This window comes from Coffea eugenioides, chromosome 7, assembly GCF_003713205.1.
Source record: "Coffea eugenioides isolate CCC68of chromosome 7, Ceug_1.0, whole genome shotgun sequence".
NCBI classification, from domain to species: Eukaryota; Viridiplantae; Streptophyta; class Magnoliopsida; order Gentianales; family Rubiaceae; genus Coffea; species Coffea eugenioides.
In genome coordinates this window covers 7,056,332-7,075,629 of record NC_040041.1, presented here as the reverse complement: position 1 = coordinate 7,075,629, position 19,298 = coordinate 7,056,332, and the positions used below count along the sequence as shown (strand labels likewise).

The 19,298-nt window shown below is 35.8% G+C and overlaps 3 protein-coding genes and 1 non-coding gene across 4 annotated transcripts; 2 read left to right on the top strand and 2 right to left on the bottom strand.

The window, feature by feature from the left end:
* The first annotated feature begins 4,743 nt into the window (after window positions 1-4,743).
* Window positions 4,744-4,833, top strand: TRNAY-GUA. The gene is given in 2 exon segments: window positions 4,744-4,780; window positions 4,798-4,833. It is a non-coding gene; the product is annotated as a tRNA-Tyr (tRNA).
* Window positions 4,834-5,070: 237 nt separating this feature from the next.
* Window positions 5,071-6,351, top strand: LOC113777766. The gene is made up of 2 exons (XM_027322961.1): window positions 5,071-6,028; window positions 6,146-6,351. The coding sequence occupies exons 1-2, from the start codon at window positions 5,143-5,145 to the stop codon at window positions 6,202-6,204; spliced, it is 945 nt and encodes a 314-aa protein (XP_027178762.1). The 5' UTR covers window positions 5,071-5,142; the 3' UTR covers window positions 6,205-6,351.
* Window positions 6,352-6,634: 283 nt separating this feature from the next.
* Window positions 6,635-10,366, bottom strand: LOC113777765 (2-hydroxy-6-oxononadienedioate/2-hydroxy-6-oxononatrienedioate hydrolase). Its single transcript, XM_027322960.1, has 4 exons — window positions 9,505-10,366; window positions 7,641-7,733; window positions 7,462-7,529; window positions 6,635-7,139 (listed from the first exon to the last, which is right to left on the bottom strand). The coding sequence occupies exons 1-4, from the start codon at window positions 10,126-10,128 to the stop codon at window positions 6,977-6,979; spliced, it is 948 nt and encodes a 315-aa protein (XP_027178761.1). The 5' UTR covers window positions 10,129-10,366; the 3' UTR covers window positions 6,635-6,976.
* Window positions 10,367-12,199: 1,833 nt separating this feature from the next.
* On the bottom strand, window positions 12,200-17,374 carry LOC113776776 (pentatricopeptide repeat-containing protein At4g39952, mitochondrial). The gene is made up of 5 exons (XM_027321837.1): window positions 14,857-17,374; window positions 14,077-14,169; window positions 13,546-13,702; window positions 13,378-13,420; window positions 12,200-12,861 (listed from the first exon to the last, which is right to left on the bottom strand). The coding sequence occupies exon 1, from the start codon at window positions 17,372-17,374 to the stop codon at window positions 15,047-15,049; it is 2,328 nt and encodes a 775-aa protein (XP_027177638.1). The 3' UTR covers window positions 12,200-12,861; window positions 13,378-13,420; window positions 13,546-13,702; window positions 14,077-14,169; window positions 14,857-15,046.
* Between the last annotated feature and the right edge of the window lie 1,924 nt (window positions 17,375-19,298).

The following is a 19,298-nucleotide window of genomic DNA, read 5'->3' as shown; positions in this document are numbered from 1 at the left end:
TGCAGTATTTATGTTTAGTAAAAAATTATTAAACCATTTTTACATTGCATAATTTCTAATGAAATTAGTAACACTTTCTAAATAAATTGGAATAATTAGTAAAATATGTTATTTTTTACCAATATAATCAAAAGAAATTTGCACTATTAAAAAGAAAATGGAAAGAAAGGACGATGGCATAATTATAAATGTGAGCAACTACATACATATCACACCTTGAGTTTAGGTTTGATTTGTTTAAAACATCAGTAATTTATTCGTTAGTAGATATAAAATGCATATTGTTTTTCTACAAATGGAAATACAATTTAGTATATACTAATTATCCATTAATAGAATTTGTAGTCTGAACACGATCAATTGAGCTCATATTTCCTTTGTTTAGTTATCATTTATTTTGTTACTTGGGTTGAATATTTACATTTGAATAGAGTATTGCTATCAGAACTTCAATTATTCTTAATGACACTAATTTTATGCTGATAAAAGTTGGTCTAGACAATTAAGTGTCAATGATAACAATTGCTAAAATATAGTTTTTTAAAATTTTTCAAAAATGACAATCTAAGTCCCAAAAAATTGCACTTTTTTTTTAAAAATATCAACTTGTTAATTCAATTCAAATTAATTTTATAATAAAAAATATTACTCCTCAAACTAGTTGCTTAATCTGTATCTATGCCCGTACTAGTGTCGGATGGATAACTAAAATAGAAAATTGCAACAAAAAATAATGTTACAGGAAAGGTGCAAATAAGTAGGACTTTTGCTTTATGAACTTTGTTACAGAATTGGATCACGAACATCAAAATCACTCCTCTTTGTGGACTTATCCATCATATTATCCTTTCGTTTAGCTTTATGCACTAGAGATGCATCATTCACCCAAAGATTTTTGAAACGAGATGCTGAATTTATAATGCAATCTCTAGCTTCATCATATCCTTGCTGTGCCTTAACTGCATAAAAACACATTTGATTACTTAATGCACATAAAGCACCAAATCGAGCTGTTTGAATTGTTGAATCTTCAAGTTGAATAGCATATATGTTTTTTTTCTGCTGGCTTTGCTTGCTGAGTCCATCTAAACAGAATGCATGATTTAGGAATCTCGTCCAACGGCTACGATTGTGCAGAAGACCCCCTTCTTTAATTGCAGATAAATCAACTTGGGCTTTTGCTAGTTCTCATTGCTGTTGTCGATTTGTTGGGGAAATTTTGAAAGTTGGGTAGCCGTAAGTTTTTCTGGCAGCAGTACTAAGTAGGATAATGGCAAATTTAGGGAATTTATTTTAGTGAAATTAGCGAATTTTTCTGGTATGCAGGTTGTTTTCAAAGAAAATTAGTGGCAATAATGTTGTTTAGTTCATCTCCATTCGGACATTTGCATTATAGTTAAGAAAGAAACCACAGATAAATCACCCATAGAAGGAGCTTAGATGCTAGACTTACAAGATTACCCATGGAATGATAACAGTGATAAATTCCTCCATGAATATGCAAGATTTGAGAGAATTAAGAAAGTAAAATTTCGGTCTTGTCTTGATTTGGATTTAGTTGAATAGTGGTTGTGGTAATTGGTGGCTGTTCTACTATTGTTGAAGGAAAAAGTGGAGATTTGGAGAAGAAGATAAGTTTTGAAATTTTCAAATGAGCCACTTGATGTTTCTTTATTCTCAAATAAAGTGAAAAAGTTTTTAAAATCTTATGTAAACCCTAAACTAACTTTTAGTATAGGTTGAAACAAGGTTAATATAGGAATTTCATATTTTTTCGTCAAATTGGATGATTTCTGTTCGTTACCCAAATTAGTCCAAACCAAGAGCCGGCTCTTTGGGGGTTTTTAAACAATGAGAAAGTTTTATGACAATAACCCAAACCATAAGAGGGTTTAGTGTATTTTACCCTAATAAATTTGCTTCACCTTCTCCTTTGAAGCCCTTATGAGTCAATGTTAAAAAAATCTCAATGAGTCCCAATGGGCAAATTACAAAAGTCTCAATTGATCCCAATGAGATAATATATATATATATATATATATATATACACACACAAAAAGTCTTAACAAATCCAAGCAAACCAGAATCACAAAGGCCTTAATAGGTCCCAACGAGCCAAAAATCACGAAAGTCTCAATAAATCCCAATGGGCCAGATATTAATCCCAATAGACCATTAGAGAAAACCTCAAGGGAGGTTTTGATATTAATCCTTTAATATAATCATATAAATATAATCATCAAATTTTAGTAATATTTCATTTATTTTTATCTTTTGGAATATAAATCTCAAAAAAAAAATGCTTTCAAATAAAAAGTTTGAAACACTGCCTAAGAATAACGAAAAAGATTGTTGACACCAAATTTATTAATTTTTTTAAAAATACCTCATTTCTTTTATCAACGCTTTACATCAAAGATCTTGATAAAGGTTAATACTTATAATTTTCAATGAATATTAGGACAAATAAGGTTATCCAGCACAAAAGAAAAATATTGGATTATGTTTCTAAAGTCTCTATTCTTTGGATATAATAACACTTTACTACCGCAAATGCTAAAGACATGTACATTTGGCTCCGTGAACTTTGGAAAGGCACACTTTTTCACAGGGTTAATTTAGGTGTAAAAATGTTCATGTGACCTATCAGTGTTAAAAGAGTTAACGCCTTTACCTTGGGGGGCAAAGTATATATATTTCAAGTTGAAAGTGGTAACGCGTTATTCTCTCTAAAGCACAAAGGGCAAAGTGTGATTAACCCAAATGAAATGGTAAAACAATAGCTTCCTCATCACGAGGGCTATTCACATATTAGACAATTATAAAGTTTATTTCCTTCTAGTGCTGATATAATTATTCCACAATTTTGAAAAACCAATTCGTTTTCCTATCCTAGATTACGATTTCCTCACATATGGTACCCTTGATAAACCTGTTGATTAAATTTGTGGCATGAGCAACGTAAAATTCAGGGGCCTTCCAAGCTTTTTCAAAGCAATTGATCCCAATGAGGTCACATCTGGGTGAGAAAGCAGAGAGTTGTCTAAAAGCTCCAGCAATAATCTTCAGTACCTTTGATGAACTAGAAAAAGAAGCATTAAAGGTAATTATCTGTAAGTTCAATTTCCCAAGCATCTATACAATGGTCCCTTTACCATTTCTAGATAAGCATATTGTTCCTGAAAGCCAAGTTGATTCCCTGAATTCAAGTTTTTGAAAGCCTGATTCAAAAGTTTTTGAGTGGCTAGATCAAAGAGCACCTAACTCAGTTGTTTATGTTAATTATGGAAGTCCAACACTGATGAGTGACCGTCATTAATTTCAAAGAATTTGCTTGGGGACTTGCAAATAGCAAGCAACAGTTCCTGTGGATCGATCAGCTTGACGTCGTGCCTGGAGGAGATTCAGGATAGAGGGATGTTAACAAGCTGGTGTGCAGAGGACAAAGTGTTGGAGGACTCAGCTGTTGGTGCATTTTTGACATCGTGGATGGAATTCCACATTAGAAACTATTTGTGCTGGAGTGCCTGTTATTTGCTGGCCTTCCTTTGCTGATCAGCAGACCAATTGTCATTATCCCAATGCTTAAATTAGCGAGTGCAATGGTCTGGAAACTGAAAGATGAAGAGTATTAAGGGTATTTGTTACCTCAAAAGTGCATGGGAGAAGGGTATTTATAAGGTATTAGAGTGCACGGATTTATTAGTGTCCGAACAGCCTTTGAGGGCCAGAGGGTGGCCATAGGTCGACTGAGAGAAGAGTAGGTGTGTCAAGGAAATTTATATCAGGCAGCGTGAGTCACATCAATCACTTCATGATAGTTGGATATTGGATGACTGATGAAACTTTCCAAACTGCTGATTCGAAATCCGAAGCAAGGAACCTCGCCTCGATAGCACATTCGAGCCAAGATGGGTATTCCAGCCCCACAAAAATCCATATAAGGTTTATTGAGTTCGACCCTATGTTTTCATTGCCATTATTGTGTTTTAATAGAAAATTTTCAGTTTCCTATTATCCAGGTAAAATTCTATGAGAGAAGATTGTAACTTCAATAGATTTGTGCTCTTTAGGATTATTTTAATTTTTCAGTAGCATTAAATTTGTGAGAATGAACACAACACAAAGAATTTTCCCCTTTTTTTTTCATCAAAAAGTTGCCATTTCATTTTTGTTGCCTCTGAGAAGGTCTAATCAAAAGCGCTTATATAGTTTGCTAATGTCAAATGACACAAGCACGGGGTGGTGGCGCAGTTGGCTAGCGCGTAGGTCTCATAGCTTCTGAGTAATCCTGAGGTCGAGAGTTCGAGCCTCTCTCACCCCAATGCCATTTCTCTCCATTTCGTTCTACTTCTGGTGTTTTGTGCCGTGGGCCATTTTGGCATTCTAGACATTCCCTTGTTATTTTGATGAAAAAAAACACTTGTTTCATAGGCTTTTTTCATCCCCACATTTGGGCCGCCCCTTTGGGAGTGAATTGACATAGCAACTCTTCAAAATTAGTAGTACTAGTGTATTGTGCAATATTATCCTATTTTCATATGTCAAAATAATAAGATGGCATGCTCTAATATAAGAACTATTTTTTTCCCTTTGAAGGATATAAGAACTGCAAATTAAGAACTTTGCTAGATTAACCTGACAATTTTATTTAGATAGCTTCATGTGCTGAACAGGTACGAAGTAAATGCAACTTTGTAGTTTTCTACTTTTCTATCATTTGTGCAAAACACTTCCACAATTCCGACCTTAGCTCAGTTGGTAGAGCGGAGGACTGTAGTGTTATGAACGTCAGATATCCTTAGGTCGCTGGTTCGAATCCGGCAGGTCGGATTTTTTTTTTCAAAAAAAAGAAAGAAGAGATTCTCGATGTCAAAACCCAAGTCAAAATTCCTTCAACAATCCAATTGCCCAATTGCGATGCCCCGCATTAAAGAGATGCCACATATATTCCACTATCCACAACTCTATAATACTACTTCACTTATCCCTTCTTCCCTCTATCAAAACTCAAAAGCACAATGCAAGCTGTCCAATTTTGTTCTAAAATTAAACAAACACACTCCCACAATACTACAAAGTAACAACATACATTTTTACTATCAAGAATCATTTATCAACTATTCCGCTTCATCACATAACATGTATTCCCTACTTTCTTTCATCTTCCCTAAAATCATCTATTACTCCTTCATCATATCCTTTGGACCATGGTGCATATTGGCTCCAAATCCGGCTTGCCTGACCAAGTGTGGTTCATTAGAGGTGAAGTACCCTTTAGGCACCGGCTACGGCTGCGGCTCGCCACGATTCCACCCATTCGTCGCGTGCACGGCCACGGCCACCGGTGACCGGCTCCTCCTCACCACCCACACTGGCTCATACCCCATAACCTCCATATCCTATTCTTCTTCAACCATAACCATCTCACCTCCATGCATGTCAAATTGCACCTTCATGCAAACCTGCCCAACCATCTTGGGCCTGGACTGGGCCAGCCCATTCCAACTTGGCCCATCAATCTTCATCCTGTTATCATGCGATCCTTCCATATCATCCCTCACCATGAAGGACTTCAACACCCTCATCTGTGATCCTTCTTCAACCTACCTCTGTGCCTCAATCTACACATGTCCGGCCGTCGTCGACCTCGGCTTGCCTCTCTTTCCTTCTACCAACACTTGCTGCGTGTACTCTCCGGCGAATCTCGACTCGAGGGATGAATTCAACCTGCATGAACTAAACTGTGCTGGCTATACTTCAGTTGTGTCACTAGGGGATGTGCCATCTGACCCTATGCAGTGGGAATATGGTATGGTTTTGAAGTACAATCTTGGTGGATTGGATAGCTATAATACTGCTCCAAGTTGCCGTGCCTGTGAACTAAGTGGTGGGGTGTGTGGATACGCTCCTCCACATAACTCTTTTGTTTGTGTTTGTCAAAATGGTGGTGTTAATACAACTACAGATTGCTACAACTACCTTAATGGCCAGTGGCTTTCTGTGAGCTCAACTTCTCATTTAAGTTGTAAGTTAATTCTCTCTACTATTTTAGTGATTCTTCTATTGAGGTTTGTACAGTTTTGCATTTATTATCTTGGGATGTTTATTTTTATTCATTGATTTATTTTTTTTGGCTTTACAGGGAAAGTTTGGTGGGGTATTTTGGCGGTTCTAATGATCTTCTGTCAAATAGCTTCATGAGCAAGCAAAACTGAAGAGTCGATGTTGTATCCTCACCTTTTTCTTCTGCTTTATGTACTTAAAAATTTCTTGAATCGATTCTAGCTTTTCTTGATCGAAAGAAATGTCAAAAGTGAAAGGAATAAGAACATTAGCTCATTAAGATGAGGAGCAATTCATGGATCTGCATCTGATACGCACATAAGGCAGATCAGAGATTTAAACATGGAATAAATTCCGTCTGCAAAGAAACTTATTACCTAGCTAATAAATCCCAAGGTTCTGACAAAAAGTTTGGTTTGTTAGGGATACTAGATCACTAGAGGATCAAACCTTAACACTTTCAGCGTTTTTGCTCGTCTGCAATCCCTCAATTTCGCTATTACAGTCAGTGGGTAGCAAATCCTGTTACCTTTTACCATCAAAATGATGCGTTATGTCCTAGCAAATATGTCGAGAAAAGCATGCAAATGTGATCTTTCAGAACATAGAAAATAGTACAACTAGGCTCGGAACATGTACTACTGCTTGTTTTCACGATTCTGGTACTTGTTCCAGCTCAAACATCTATCTGGCTAATAATCTCAAAAATTCAGCCATGGGATAAAGATTAACAACAACGCTATAGATACTTCATAAATATCTCCATCCCAAAGCTGGTATTACAGAACAAATGTGGCACGAGAAGGAGTTCTGTAAACAATATTGGTGGTGTTTACCCACAATTTGGAGTAATAACTACTCAAAGAAGAATAGGATATCGGCATCTCCCAATCCTATTTGCAGCATTCTCTCAATCTTTCTTGTGGCTGCTGCCATTTATTTCCTTCTTAGATGGTGTGAGAGGATTAACAAGGAATGATTTCAAGTGTTTGCATAGTTCCTTGGACGCCTCTATATTGAATGCATGCCCTGCATTCTTTATTATTAACAGTTCTGCATTCTCGCCCAGATGCCTGTACAAGTTTTTTAGAAAATTAAAGTTTGTTCAATAAGAAGCTCGGAGTTGCAATTAAGTTATAAAAACATCAAGTCTGTCGAAGTCAAAGAATAGAGAAAAAGAACAACTATAAAAGTATATGAGATGGTATGCACGAATCAGACTGTATGCTCATGCTCTAAGTCAAAAATCTGTTGCTCATATAGACGTTAATTGTCACAGACCTGCAGATTTTAGTTTGTGAAATTTTATGCTAATTTGTCTTTCCCACGTTCATCCATCTCCTAATTGTAATAAATCAAATTCGAAAATTTAAGAGTAAGATTCACAAAACTGACCTTTTGAATCTGTGCCCCAATTCCAGCGGGAATATTTGGTCATGTTCACCCCAAATAATCAATGTGGGCTGCAGGAAGCAGACAACTTACCAAGTAAATAGTGCTTAGATAAGTTAAAATTGCAGCAGAACTGCTGTGCATACTTCAGCTTAGAAGTTAGAATAAGATAGGGAACAAACATGAGTAATCTTAGGAAGATCCGCAAGCTTTCTCCCTTTGTACAATGCCTGTATTAACTCAATCTTTTCCTGCCGATTTTCTACACACATCGTCTGCACAAACACCATACATGTACAATGAACTTCAGGTAGAAATGTAAAATTCATCTGAGCATCAATAAAGAGTGTCAAATGACCTCATAATCTCACAATGAAGAACGATATTCACCCGAGTGCTTTGACATGTTAAGGCCACAAAATTGTGTAAATTCCATACTTCGTTAAGACTATGGATGAATTCTTATCACGGTTTATCTGATTCATCATGAAATTGAACAGAAAGTTTGTTTCAATGGCAAATCTGGAATGAAACTCATCTAAGATGTTTCTGATAGGACATTCTTTTGTCAGGCAAGCAAGCATTCCATATAGCATTACCTTTTAGCTGATAGAAATTGGAACTGCACTCAGTTTCCTAATCATATGCTTTCACTGGTGCCTAATTTGCTTTTTCTCCATAATTAGCAGTAACGTGTTAAGCGGAAAATTTTAATAGAGGACATTGTCATTCATATTACGATTCTGTATCACAGAGTAACCAAGCCTATGTACCTCAAAGGAAGATGGTTCTGAAACAAAGATACAAAGGGACATATGGAGGCAAGCTAGGAATTCTTCAGAGAAAGCTGTACATTAGACGTCTGGCTTCATAAGCCTAAGGAACACGTAACTTCATAAGGACCAACACAAACAACAATCAAATATGATGGGGATAAAAATTTTGCATCATTTTACAGATCGACAGAAATTCACAGCTAGAACAGAATCTGTTAACCGACATGTAATTCTCAAGTGTCCAGAGAAGCAAGACAATGAGAAACCATATAAAGCAATACTTGCAGAAAATGCCACTATTCATAAGATCTCTACAGAGAATTTCAGATGGAGATTGAGGCTGAATACTATACTCCAAAACTGCAGATAAATAATGAATAAGAGGCAAATAGGAGAAGCAAAAAAGATTGTTTAGCTGAATTTGTGCAGCAACAAGATAAAAACCTGAAGGATTATCTAACTGATTATGTCTAGTAATGTCATGCACCAAGCGAATACACATAATTTACTTAACCAGTAACTTGGGGAAATCTAGTGCTTCTCATTGTCATTAGTGAGAAAACATCAGTCTTTTGATTAAAATACAATTTCATCAACAATATACTTATGCATCTTGCTTTGACAACTGTAACATGGAAGGCATTACTTCTTGAGCATCCACACTGCAATTGTGGGACAAAACTTAAAAGAGCGTTTTAGCAATAGGCCAAATATCAAGGACTGAGATTAATCCCAAAATTCATGCCATACCAGCAAAATGAGTTTCAGGAAACAGATTCAGATGAACCAGTATGTGATATTTCTCTCTTTCTACTTAGGATAAATCATGAGTGTGCCTCATTAGAATCTATTGTGGCAGATAAATTGCATTACTTTAAGCTTTAAATGTCCACCAGAGGCCCTAATTTTAGCAAACACAATGTTAATTAACACTGATATCCCGAAACCTAGCTCCTCTAGTCCCTAATTCGCACAGATTGAAATGAAACCTAAACCACAAAATATAAATGTTTCTAACGTCCACCTTATCATTTACTTTTAAGCTATTACAATCCTCAAAAAGTCTATCAAAATCAAATCTTAATGTCAGTATAATAAATAATTGCACAACAAATAAAACAGCAATGAAAACCCAAAGCAAAAAACAATGATCCGTAACTTTCAAGCTCTTGCCATCTACAATGAGTTGATCAAAATCCAATCCTTCAATCATTCTAATAACCAATTCCACAACAAAGATACTAGCAAATGAAAGTCCAAGCATACTTACATGAATGAAATCATTGAGGAAACAAGACGGCACACTCTTTTGAGGCTTATGAAAGGAAATCTTCATCAATTCCCTCAACTTCTCAGGAGTCTGAGGCAACAAAATACTAACAGCATCCTCCACACTCTTCACTAGAAACATTCCCTCCTCCATATCCTTCTCTTCCAAGCACACCCCAGCACAACCAAGCACTAACTTCTCAACAGCCTCAGGGAATTGCACAGCCAAGTTATATCCCACAAACCCCCCATAGCTGATTCCCACAACACTCATTTTCTTGACCCCAAGAGCCTCCATGGTCCTCATCACACACTGAGCTTGAAAAGCCTCTGATCTTTCAGGCCTAGCGGTGTAAGAATCACCAAAGAATAGCAAGTCTGGCAAATAAATATTGAATTTTGAAGATAGTGGTGAGATGAACTCATCCCATTGCCACATTGCATTCGTTCCAAGGCCATGGATCAAAAGCAAATTGGGCTTTTTGTCTTTGTGGGTTTTGGGGATCCAAAAGTGCATGATCGTTCCGTCACCAAGATCTTTGGTGGATGACTCTAGTCCTGCAAGGGAAAAAGAGAATTTGAAGCATGAATTTCTTGATGAAGAAAAGCTGAAACACCTGGCCATTTCAACCACCAGTGCAACTCTGATTGGTCGGATGATCAGACAAGCGCTTCCGTGCTTGGAGAGGTGGTGATTGGATTCTAGGAGAAAAATGGGGGAAAAAACTTCTGTGGTTGAGTGATTCTTGGGACTCGTCAAAATTCTGGTAATCTAAGAGACTTTCCTAGATTACAGGTAAAAAAAAGGTGCTCCTTTTCCTGTTTTGCAGACGTGTGGACTTTTCCTCGTTAGCTGGACTGTGGTTTCGGCTATAAAGACCAAAAGACTGAAGCTTAAAACGAGGGACTAAGGCTTAGTTTGGGAGTTTAGGATAGAAAAGAAAAGAAGGGAAAGCTTAAGTTATGAAAGAAGAAAAGAGAAGGCAAGAGATTGTTATGTTGTTTGGGAGTTTTGAGAATTAGTGGAATGATTTTGAACATAGAAGTCATTAAATATTTGTTCAAAACCTTTTAAGGACAAAATAGGCATTTTATAAAAAATATCAAGTTTTCTCCAAACATTCTTCCCATTTCTTTCCGATTTGGGAGGAAGCATTTTCATAACTATTCATCCTTCCATTTCTTTTCTTTTCTTTCTTATTTAAAACTAACAAATGAAGCAAAAGTAAACTTTCTCTTCTTTCCCTTTCTTTTCTATTCAAATCTTCCACTCCCAAACGAACCCTAAAAGTTAGTGGAGACGATGAATAGGATTTCCTCTTCATCTTGGAAACACAGGGAAAATGTTTGTTCAATCATTTGAACCAAAAAACACAATAAAATAAAATCATTTGAGTGAAATAAAAATAAAAATAGCTATATTTGAACCGTTATTGCAATGGCTATTACACCTAATTTGGCAAAAATTAATTGCATTCCACTTTATTTGGCAAATGTTAATTACATTCCATTTTTTTATAATGGCACTCCCATTACCATTTATATAATATGATTTTTATTTATTAGATTATATGATAGAAAAGATAGTGATAGTGGTATTATAGAAAATTAGAGCAAATAGCATTTTCTTTTAATTTACATACTATTATCCCGTTGCAAATTTGTTTCCCTATTCATGTTAGTAAGTATAAAATTGAAAGAACGAAAACTGCCCATTTATATATCATTGAGTGTGTTTGAATAGTAGATTATTTGAAATAATTACTATAACACTTTTTATGATATAATATAAGTAAAATAAAAAGATTATTGACAAGATAAAAAATTGATTGAAAACTGTAATTGTAATGCAAGCAAAGTATATATTTAAAAAAATAATGGCTATCCAAACAAATCCTGTCATTTCATATATTTAATTAATTTTGAATTTCTATACTATCACTTAATGCCAATATTCTCAAGCAAAAGTTATATGGTTGGCAAAGACTACTTTGATATTCCTTTAAGACAAAGAAATGTCTACTTTGATGGTTGTAACTCGACATGGGGAGACAGCTTCACATTTCCCTGTATTCTTTATTCCTTTCCCTCAGACGGAAGAATTTTGCATTTTTGTTTTCCTTTTATTCTTTATTTTTCTGTGAGGAAACCGAAGAATCTTGACAATGGCGACCCTTAATTAGACAGATCGCAAATGTCCTCTCTTTTTGGCAAATTTTCTCACGGGAAAAAAATTTGGAGTTAAAAATAAAAGTAATTAATGAGTTCCTATGCTTTGACCATTTTGGCCTTAAGTGGTTGGAAACAGCACATTCTTTTTGTCGGCTTGGAAGAAAACGAAAGAGATTCGCTGTTCGAATACCCATACACCACTTTATTTGTCCATTGGAGTTCCTTTTCCTCTTTTTTTGCATTAATAATTTCTGTTCCCTTTGTCTCTTCCTCCTATTTAAACTACTAAAAGCAACTTAAATTGAGCAAGTTGATTTATAGAAGCAATTGATTGGAGAAGACTTTCCATTCACCAACCCCTTCCTTTCGCACAAAATTCTCAAGCAAAGTATGGGAATTTCCGTTTAGATGACACGGCACGGAGCCACGTTACACAATGAAAAGCAGTGTAATTGATAAAACGCTTCATTTCTGAGAAGGTAAATAGGAAACCATACTCTGAAAAAAAGACAGAGAACAAAAAGGCATGGAGCACCGTCAAAACTCCATATTATCTATTTATGCGGTACTAGATATTACACAGAAAATCTAGTAGATAATCAAACCAGGATTTTCTAGTAGATAATCAAACTAGGATTTTCCGAGTCAAATGCAGTACAGGGTTGCTCACCTACAGCAAATGTCCTCGTAGAGTTGTAGTTCAACAAACAGTTACTCTGCAGCTGACATGACACCTCTCAAGAACCAGTGATCTTGACGTCTAATCAATTTCTTGAACTAATTAACATTCATGTTGTCATCCCGATTAGTCAGCCCGAAATTTTTGGAATGCAACAGCTGTTGCTGTGTCTATCCCCACACACCTATAGAACTAAAAAGACATGCAAATCAACATACATAAATCATTGCAGCAACATGAAAATTAGGCTCAATTTTAGTTCCTTGAGAGTGAATTTGCCCCTTATAAATCGGTTCAACATGGATCACTTGTCCCCATGGGGGAATGTAGAGGAATGATAATTTGACCTTGAAGTAAGTAGATCAGCTCCATCACCGCAAAACAACTTCTGGGTACTCTTGAACAGGCACACTGGGTACTACCCTTGCTCCAAGGCATTCTTGCTTGCAATAAACCTTGGGTATCTGACACCCTTTTTTGTTGTGAATTTTCTAGATGTTGGACCAACTGCAAATGGCAATTAGGGTAAAAGATTTTTTCTTTCGTACTATCAAATGAATCACCAATTTTATCATGGCGTGCATCACAATACCTAAAAGCACTAACACGAAGAGAGAAAAGGCTGATTGGTTATCCTGAATGAAGAAAACAAGGTAATGTTTCCAAAGTATCATCACCAGTCACCAATTCCTTGACATCATACAAAAGAAAGGAGGTTTTTCTTTTTTCTTTTTTTTGTGGGGGAGGGGGGGGGGGGGGGGCAGGGAGAGAGAGAGAGAGAAGAAATACAAAAGTTTTCTTTTAGCCTAAGGAAATAAATCAGGTATGTACTCTGGTAGAGACACAGAAGTGGTTTTCCACAAACATTAAATCAAAAGGTGTTTTAAGCGCACAAACTAAATCTACCACTCCCCCTTCTTATGGAAGAAGATAAAACGGAGAAACAAGGAAAAGCTGAAGCCAAGCCTCTTAGAATTAACGATGACTCGATATCAAAATTTGAATATAAGAAAACCTTTTTACCTTTCATCAGGAAGCATGTTATTGCAAGAGTAGCACCAAATGCCTGCACATTGCATGGAATACATGTCATGACGAAGCACAACAAACTATGAAGTAAAAGAAATTTGATGAACATGACAATTTTGTAATCTTGCTGTTTCAGTAACATAACAACACCATCATACCAACCTTCACGTCACAGTGCAATGACATGATAAAATAAAAATCATGAATTTCTGGTGTTCAACACTTTGCAGTCTCTATTTGTCTGAAGTACAAATGTCAGCTTTTATTCATCAGATGATGCAGGCCTGAGATGCAGCGAGCCAAACAGATCACTTTGAATCTGGGAAAGTACCATATCACAGGTATAAACAACATTCAAATAATTGACAGATCATATGAGACTCAAGACTAGCAGAACGACAAGCATCAAACACTACCAATTTTCATATTCCTAAAACAATATCCCGAGAAATCAAGAACTTTTAAATTTTTAATTCCTGCATGATTCCAAAATAGGTGGTATACTTGGCTGAAGCAACAATTTCAACTGAGCATTTTGACTTTATTTTTAGCCAATCTCCTGTAACCATAAGTGTAGCTTCATGGATAAATGCAAGTAATATTGATTATTGCCCTACCTCCCTGATATCAATATCATGTAGTGAAAATAGCAACACAAGTAAATACAATATCTCTAAGAGACAGGCTTATAACTTTTTATCTAGAACATGCGAAGGACAGCTTGGCTGCATGTACTCAGCCAGAAGTAAGATATTCAACCTCAGCATTTAGTGAAGCATTCTTTGCCTGTAAGAGGAGTGAATACCCTGATCAGTCCTTAACAATAGGAACTGCAACAAATTGCAACCACCAGTATGTTTCCTCATGTTTACTTCCTTAAAATGTAAGACATTTAAGACCATTCACATTCTCTTTTACATTTTTTATATACAAAATACTCTTTTGACTTCATCATGTCATGCAAGTGTGCATCAAATTGTGTCTCCCTTTTCCATTATTCTAATGACTAGCCTTTTGTTTGTAGAATTTCGAGGGGACCATTTAGAACATTATGATGGTAAATGAATTTAGCATTTCACGCTTGATGTGCAGCCTGCAGAATAAAGACATCCAAATGAAGGAAATTTCTCCATTTTATTCAACGATGGCATGATAGAGCAAATATATCTGAACTGAATGTGTAAGCAAATACAGCATAATTTACTTTGGTCAACAGCTTGAACCCATTCTTGATCAGAAAATGAACCAAAGGTAAATTACAGCCCCATTCAGGATACTATAGTATGGAAAAGAACATCTGAGTAAGGATTATGATATCATGCCATCTTAACGCTTATACCAGGGGTAAAATACTAACTTCAGTGAAGTACAGAAAGATAATATGTATCAAGCATGAGAAAAGTTCTACTAGTGGTCACAAATTATTTATGGTATCAATTTTGAAGAACTAAATTGAGCAAAGAAAAATGTTACCTGCAAATCATCTCGTTGCACAAATTAGTTAGCAACCTCTGACGCCGAGGTGCAAAGAGGTCAGAAAGGCAACAGAACTCAGAAGTCTGAACTTAATACAGAAGAAAAAGAGATGTAGCGCTCAAACAATTTTACACAGAATAACTGGAACCCAAGGATCTCCCTCCAACTCTTTATTCCTTCCAATAAGTTATAATGCACTCCAACCAACTCTCTTTCTCACTTGTCTTTCCTTCATAGTATCTCTCACCCTTTCTACCTTTTCCCACAACCCTATAGAACTATAGAGGTCGGAGATTATCACGTAATAACCATCATTGTCCGGGTCAGATTCAATAGCATGCTTTGCAATCCTTATACCCATTTCAGTATCATTATGAGATTTGCAAGCACTTAATAAAGCACCCCACATTCCCGCATCAGGAGGAATAGGCATTGACAATATTACTTCTTCAGCTTCAAGCAGACTACCTGCACGACCAAGAAGATCCACCAGGCAGGCATAGTGCTTCAGTGTCGGTCTTAGAGAATACTCTTTCATTCTATTAAAAAGATATTTTCCTTCTTCGACCAATCCTGCATGAGTACATGCTGAAATAATAGCAAGAAAGGTAAGTTCATTTGGCCTATTATTTGATTGCTCCATTTGTTCAAAAATCTCAATTGCTGATTTTACATCTCCATGCACCCCATATCCTGAGATCATCACGTTATAGGAAATAACATCTTTCGTATTCATCAAGTCAAATACTTCTCTGGATTTGATAAGCTGCCCACATTTTGCATACATATCTACAAGTGCAGTATCAAGTGACAAACTAGATTCAAACCCTACTTCCTTAATGTAATTATGAATCTGCTCTCCTTTTTCCAAAGATGCAAGCTGGGAACAAGCAGAGAGCAAAGTTACCAGTGTAGCTGTGTTAGGTTTGGTTCCTTCCAAAACCATTTGATTAAAGAGGGCTAAAGCCTCAGAAGAATATCCATTATGAGCATAAGATGAAATTAACACATTCCACGTGACAGTATCTTTCTGTGTCCTAGAAAATATTCTCCTTGCAGAATTCAAATTCCCACTTTTACCATACATGTCTATGAGTGAATTCGCAACAGAAACACTCTCACATGCTAAACTTTTTATCGCATGGCAGTGCACTGACCTGCCTAAAAGGGTTGCCTCCAGGCGAGAGCAGGAAGAAATCACAGACATCAAGCAGTTCAAATTATATTCAATTTCCAGATGTTGCATTTTTCTGAACATTTCAATGCACTTAGATTCTAGTCTTGATTTGCAAAAGCCAGCCACAATAAGGTTCCATGACTCGGTATCCCTTCCATGCACCCTCTCAAGCAACTTTTCTGCCAGGTGCGAAAGTCCAAACTTACAATACATTGATAGCAACCCGTAATAGACAACCTGACCTGTATCATAATTTCTCCTTAAAATAAAACCATGAAAAGCCTTTCCTTGAGATATCCTCATGGAACTACTGAAAGCCAAAAGCACGCAACTGATCAGAATACCATCAGGATAAATCCCAGAAGCCAGCATTTCCAAAAACATATGTAGACATACATCCAGACTTTCCATTTTTGCATAGACACCAATCATCAATGTCCATGATAGGAGATCCAGATTGACGATTTCAGAAAATGCACGGTGTGCTTCCTCAAGAGACCCGCACTTGCAATACATTGACAAAAATGACGACTGAACGGCATGAGAACAGTCAGTTCCCAATTTTACTGATAATCCATGCAAGCACCTACCCTCTACCAAAGCACTCAGATTCCCACAAGCTTGGAACCCACCTTCCAGTGTCCGAAAATTTGGCCTCTCATCATCCCCACCAATCTTAAGCATGTCACAGACACACTCCAACCCCTTCACACTTTCCCCATTCTGTACATACCCAACCACAAGTGCAGTCCAGGCTACAACATCCTTATTCAGCATTTCATCAAACACAAGAGAGGCATCATCCATGTAACCACATTTGGCATACATGTATATAAAAGATGATCCAACTGCAGAATTTCCATTAAAAAGATTCAATTTTGATACCAACGCATGAGTTTTCAACCCATTCTGAACCAAACCAAGTTCAGCACATGCTGAAACTACCATAGGGATACTAAATTGATCAGGGGAAAAGCCAGAAAATCGCATTTTGTGGAAAAATTCAAGGGCTGGTAAGTAATTGCCATTGGAGAAATGGGCTTTGATAATTGAGTTCCAAAGAAAAGGGTCTTTACACTTTGTGGAACTAAAGATTTTGGTGCAGGACTCGAGGTGATTGAGTGCAGCATAGATTGACATGAGCTTTGAGGCTATGAAAAGATTGTTTCTTTGACCAGTTGTGATAATGTAGGAGTGGAATTTGAGAAGGGATTTTAGGTCCAAGAATTGGCTGGACAGGAAAGAATTTATACGGCAGTTTAGGTAGTTAGATACAATGTCAGAGGTTGAAGAGGAGTAGAAGCGATTGTACAGAGAGGAGAATTTGAATTTGGGCATTTGGTGGCGCCACGGAAGGAGAGGACCAAGGCGAAAAATTGGTCGTCTGAAATTGCACAGTGGATGAAATCATTTAAGCATGCCGAATCATTTGAAAGTGAAGTGGCACTAAATTAGTAGGATTTTTTTATTTTTCATGATTTTCTGAACTGAATTTCTTTTTTCTTTTCTTTTCTTTTATTTTTCTCCCATTACCCGGAAATATAATAGTTTTTTTACCTTTTTTTTTAAGTGCAAGTCGAAAAGTTCGAATCTGAATCTCTCATCTACACTTAGTCCATTCAAACCACTCAATTCATTCCTCTCTCGAAAATATAATTGTTTGAGAAATTTTAACTCAATATACCTTTTTTTTTCAAACAATAATACATGAATTTAAAATCTCTTACTCACTATTCCTTCTACTTTATTATCGAATCCAATCCCCCTTAATATATCATTTTAATAGATGACAACTAACTTTGATTCTCGTGCTATGCACGAGAACTACAAATGATTTAAAATAATTTAAATGTTAGAATATAATAGGAATCTGGACATTTGATCTTATGTCCTGTGCTGCATAGGGATTTAAACATTTAATTTAACTAACATATAATCATTGGATAATATGAATCAAATGTACAATATTAAATAATTCAATAATTAAAGGAAATGACACATCAGAAAATTGATTCTCTTCTAGAACATCTTAATTGGTGAATAATAGAACTGGTAAAAAAGCCCAAAACTTTGCTTCAAAAAATCCAGACAGGTGTGTTGTGCACCCGTTTGGTCCGGTGGTGGTTCAGTCCCTCCGGATTATTTATGGGTCTCCTTAGGTCCGCCGTCTCCCCCTTAGTGTAGAATAGATTAGGTTATACAACAATTGTCGTCTCTGGAAAAAAAAAAAAAAAAAAAAACAACTCGCCCAACCCGCCTATTAATTTTAAAGGATGGGTTGGGTCAATTGGGTTATGGGTTTTGTTGGGTTGGGTAAGAACAACCCAACTTATTCATTGGGCGGGTTGGATTTTTTATTTTGGTACCCAATACCCAACTTGTTTAAAAGTAATTCAAAATAATAAATACAATATTCAATACACATATGCCCAACTATTTGCATTTGGACGTGTTAATAATTTATTGATTAATTTGTATTCAAAATTCTCATATATATATATATTTTTTTTCAATCAATTTTTTAAATTTTTATTTAAAAGAAAAAAGAAATTTAAAATAAAAAACTCATGCTTATTTTACTTTTATAGCAGTAGTTAAACTTGTCAACTTCTATAATAATTTATTATGCCTTTTAAGAGTATGTTGTTTTCCTCCCTTTTTTTTCCTTTTTTTTTTGGTTGTTCTCAAGTTGCTACTTGCTTTTGTTTGTTAATATTTCGTGTACGTAAAATAGAGTTTTAAATGTGTTATAATTGCATTCCTTTTTAATATTTCGTGATTGCTTTTGTTTGTTAATATTTCGTGTACGTATAATATTGTACAAATTTCTTTTTTAACATTTCAGCATTATATAATTTCAGATTCTTCAAATTTACAAATAAAAGCTTACTTTGTATCAGCCTAATTTTTTGCTAATTCAAAATAATGCAATCCCGATATGGTAAAAATGTCAGAATAGTTCATGAATTCTCCTCTCATAAACGGGATTTCAACTAAACTTACAACGCACATCATTTTACTCCCTAATTCTAACAACAAACAAACAGTTTGGCTAATGGAATTAATAGATATTCCTATAATTAAGAGAATCTTTAGGTGTTACATTTTTTCAGAGAAGTACAGTTACTTTAAGAAAGTTTTTTCAAAGGAGGAGTGTAATAATTGTAATTGTGCGTGTTCACATGTTAAATTATGATATAATATGAGCCTATTAACAGCACTGTTAGAAATATCATATTCATAATTAATCGAGCATCGGGCA

Coding starts and splice junctions, on each gene's coding strand:
- LOC113777766 (XM_027322961.1), top strand. CDS start 5,143: ATGTATTCCCTACTTTCTTTCATCTTCCCTAAAATCATCTATTACTCC. Junction 6,029..6,145: donor CTCAACTTCTCATTTAAGTT/GTAAGTTAATTC, acceptor TTGGCTTTACAG/GGAAAGTTTGGTGGGGTATT.
- LOC113777765 (XM_027322960.1), bottom strand. CDS start 10,128: ATGGCCAGGTGTTTCAGCTTTTCTTCATCAAGAAATTCATGCTTCAAA. Junction 7,530..7,640: donor ATCTTCCTAAGATTACTCAT/GTTTGTTCCCTA, acceptor TGCTTCCTGCAG/CCCACATTGATTATTTGGGG. Junction 7,140..7,461: donor TTGGGGCACAGATTCAAAAG/GTCAGTTTTGTG, acceptor AAACTTGTACAG/GCATCTGGGCGAGAATGCAG.
- LOC113776776 (XM_027321837.1), bottom strand. CDS start 17,374: ATGCCCAAATTCAAATTCTCCTCTCTGTACAATCGCTTCTACTCCTCT.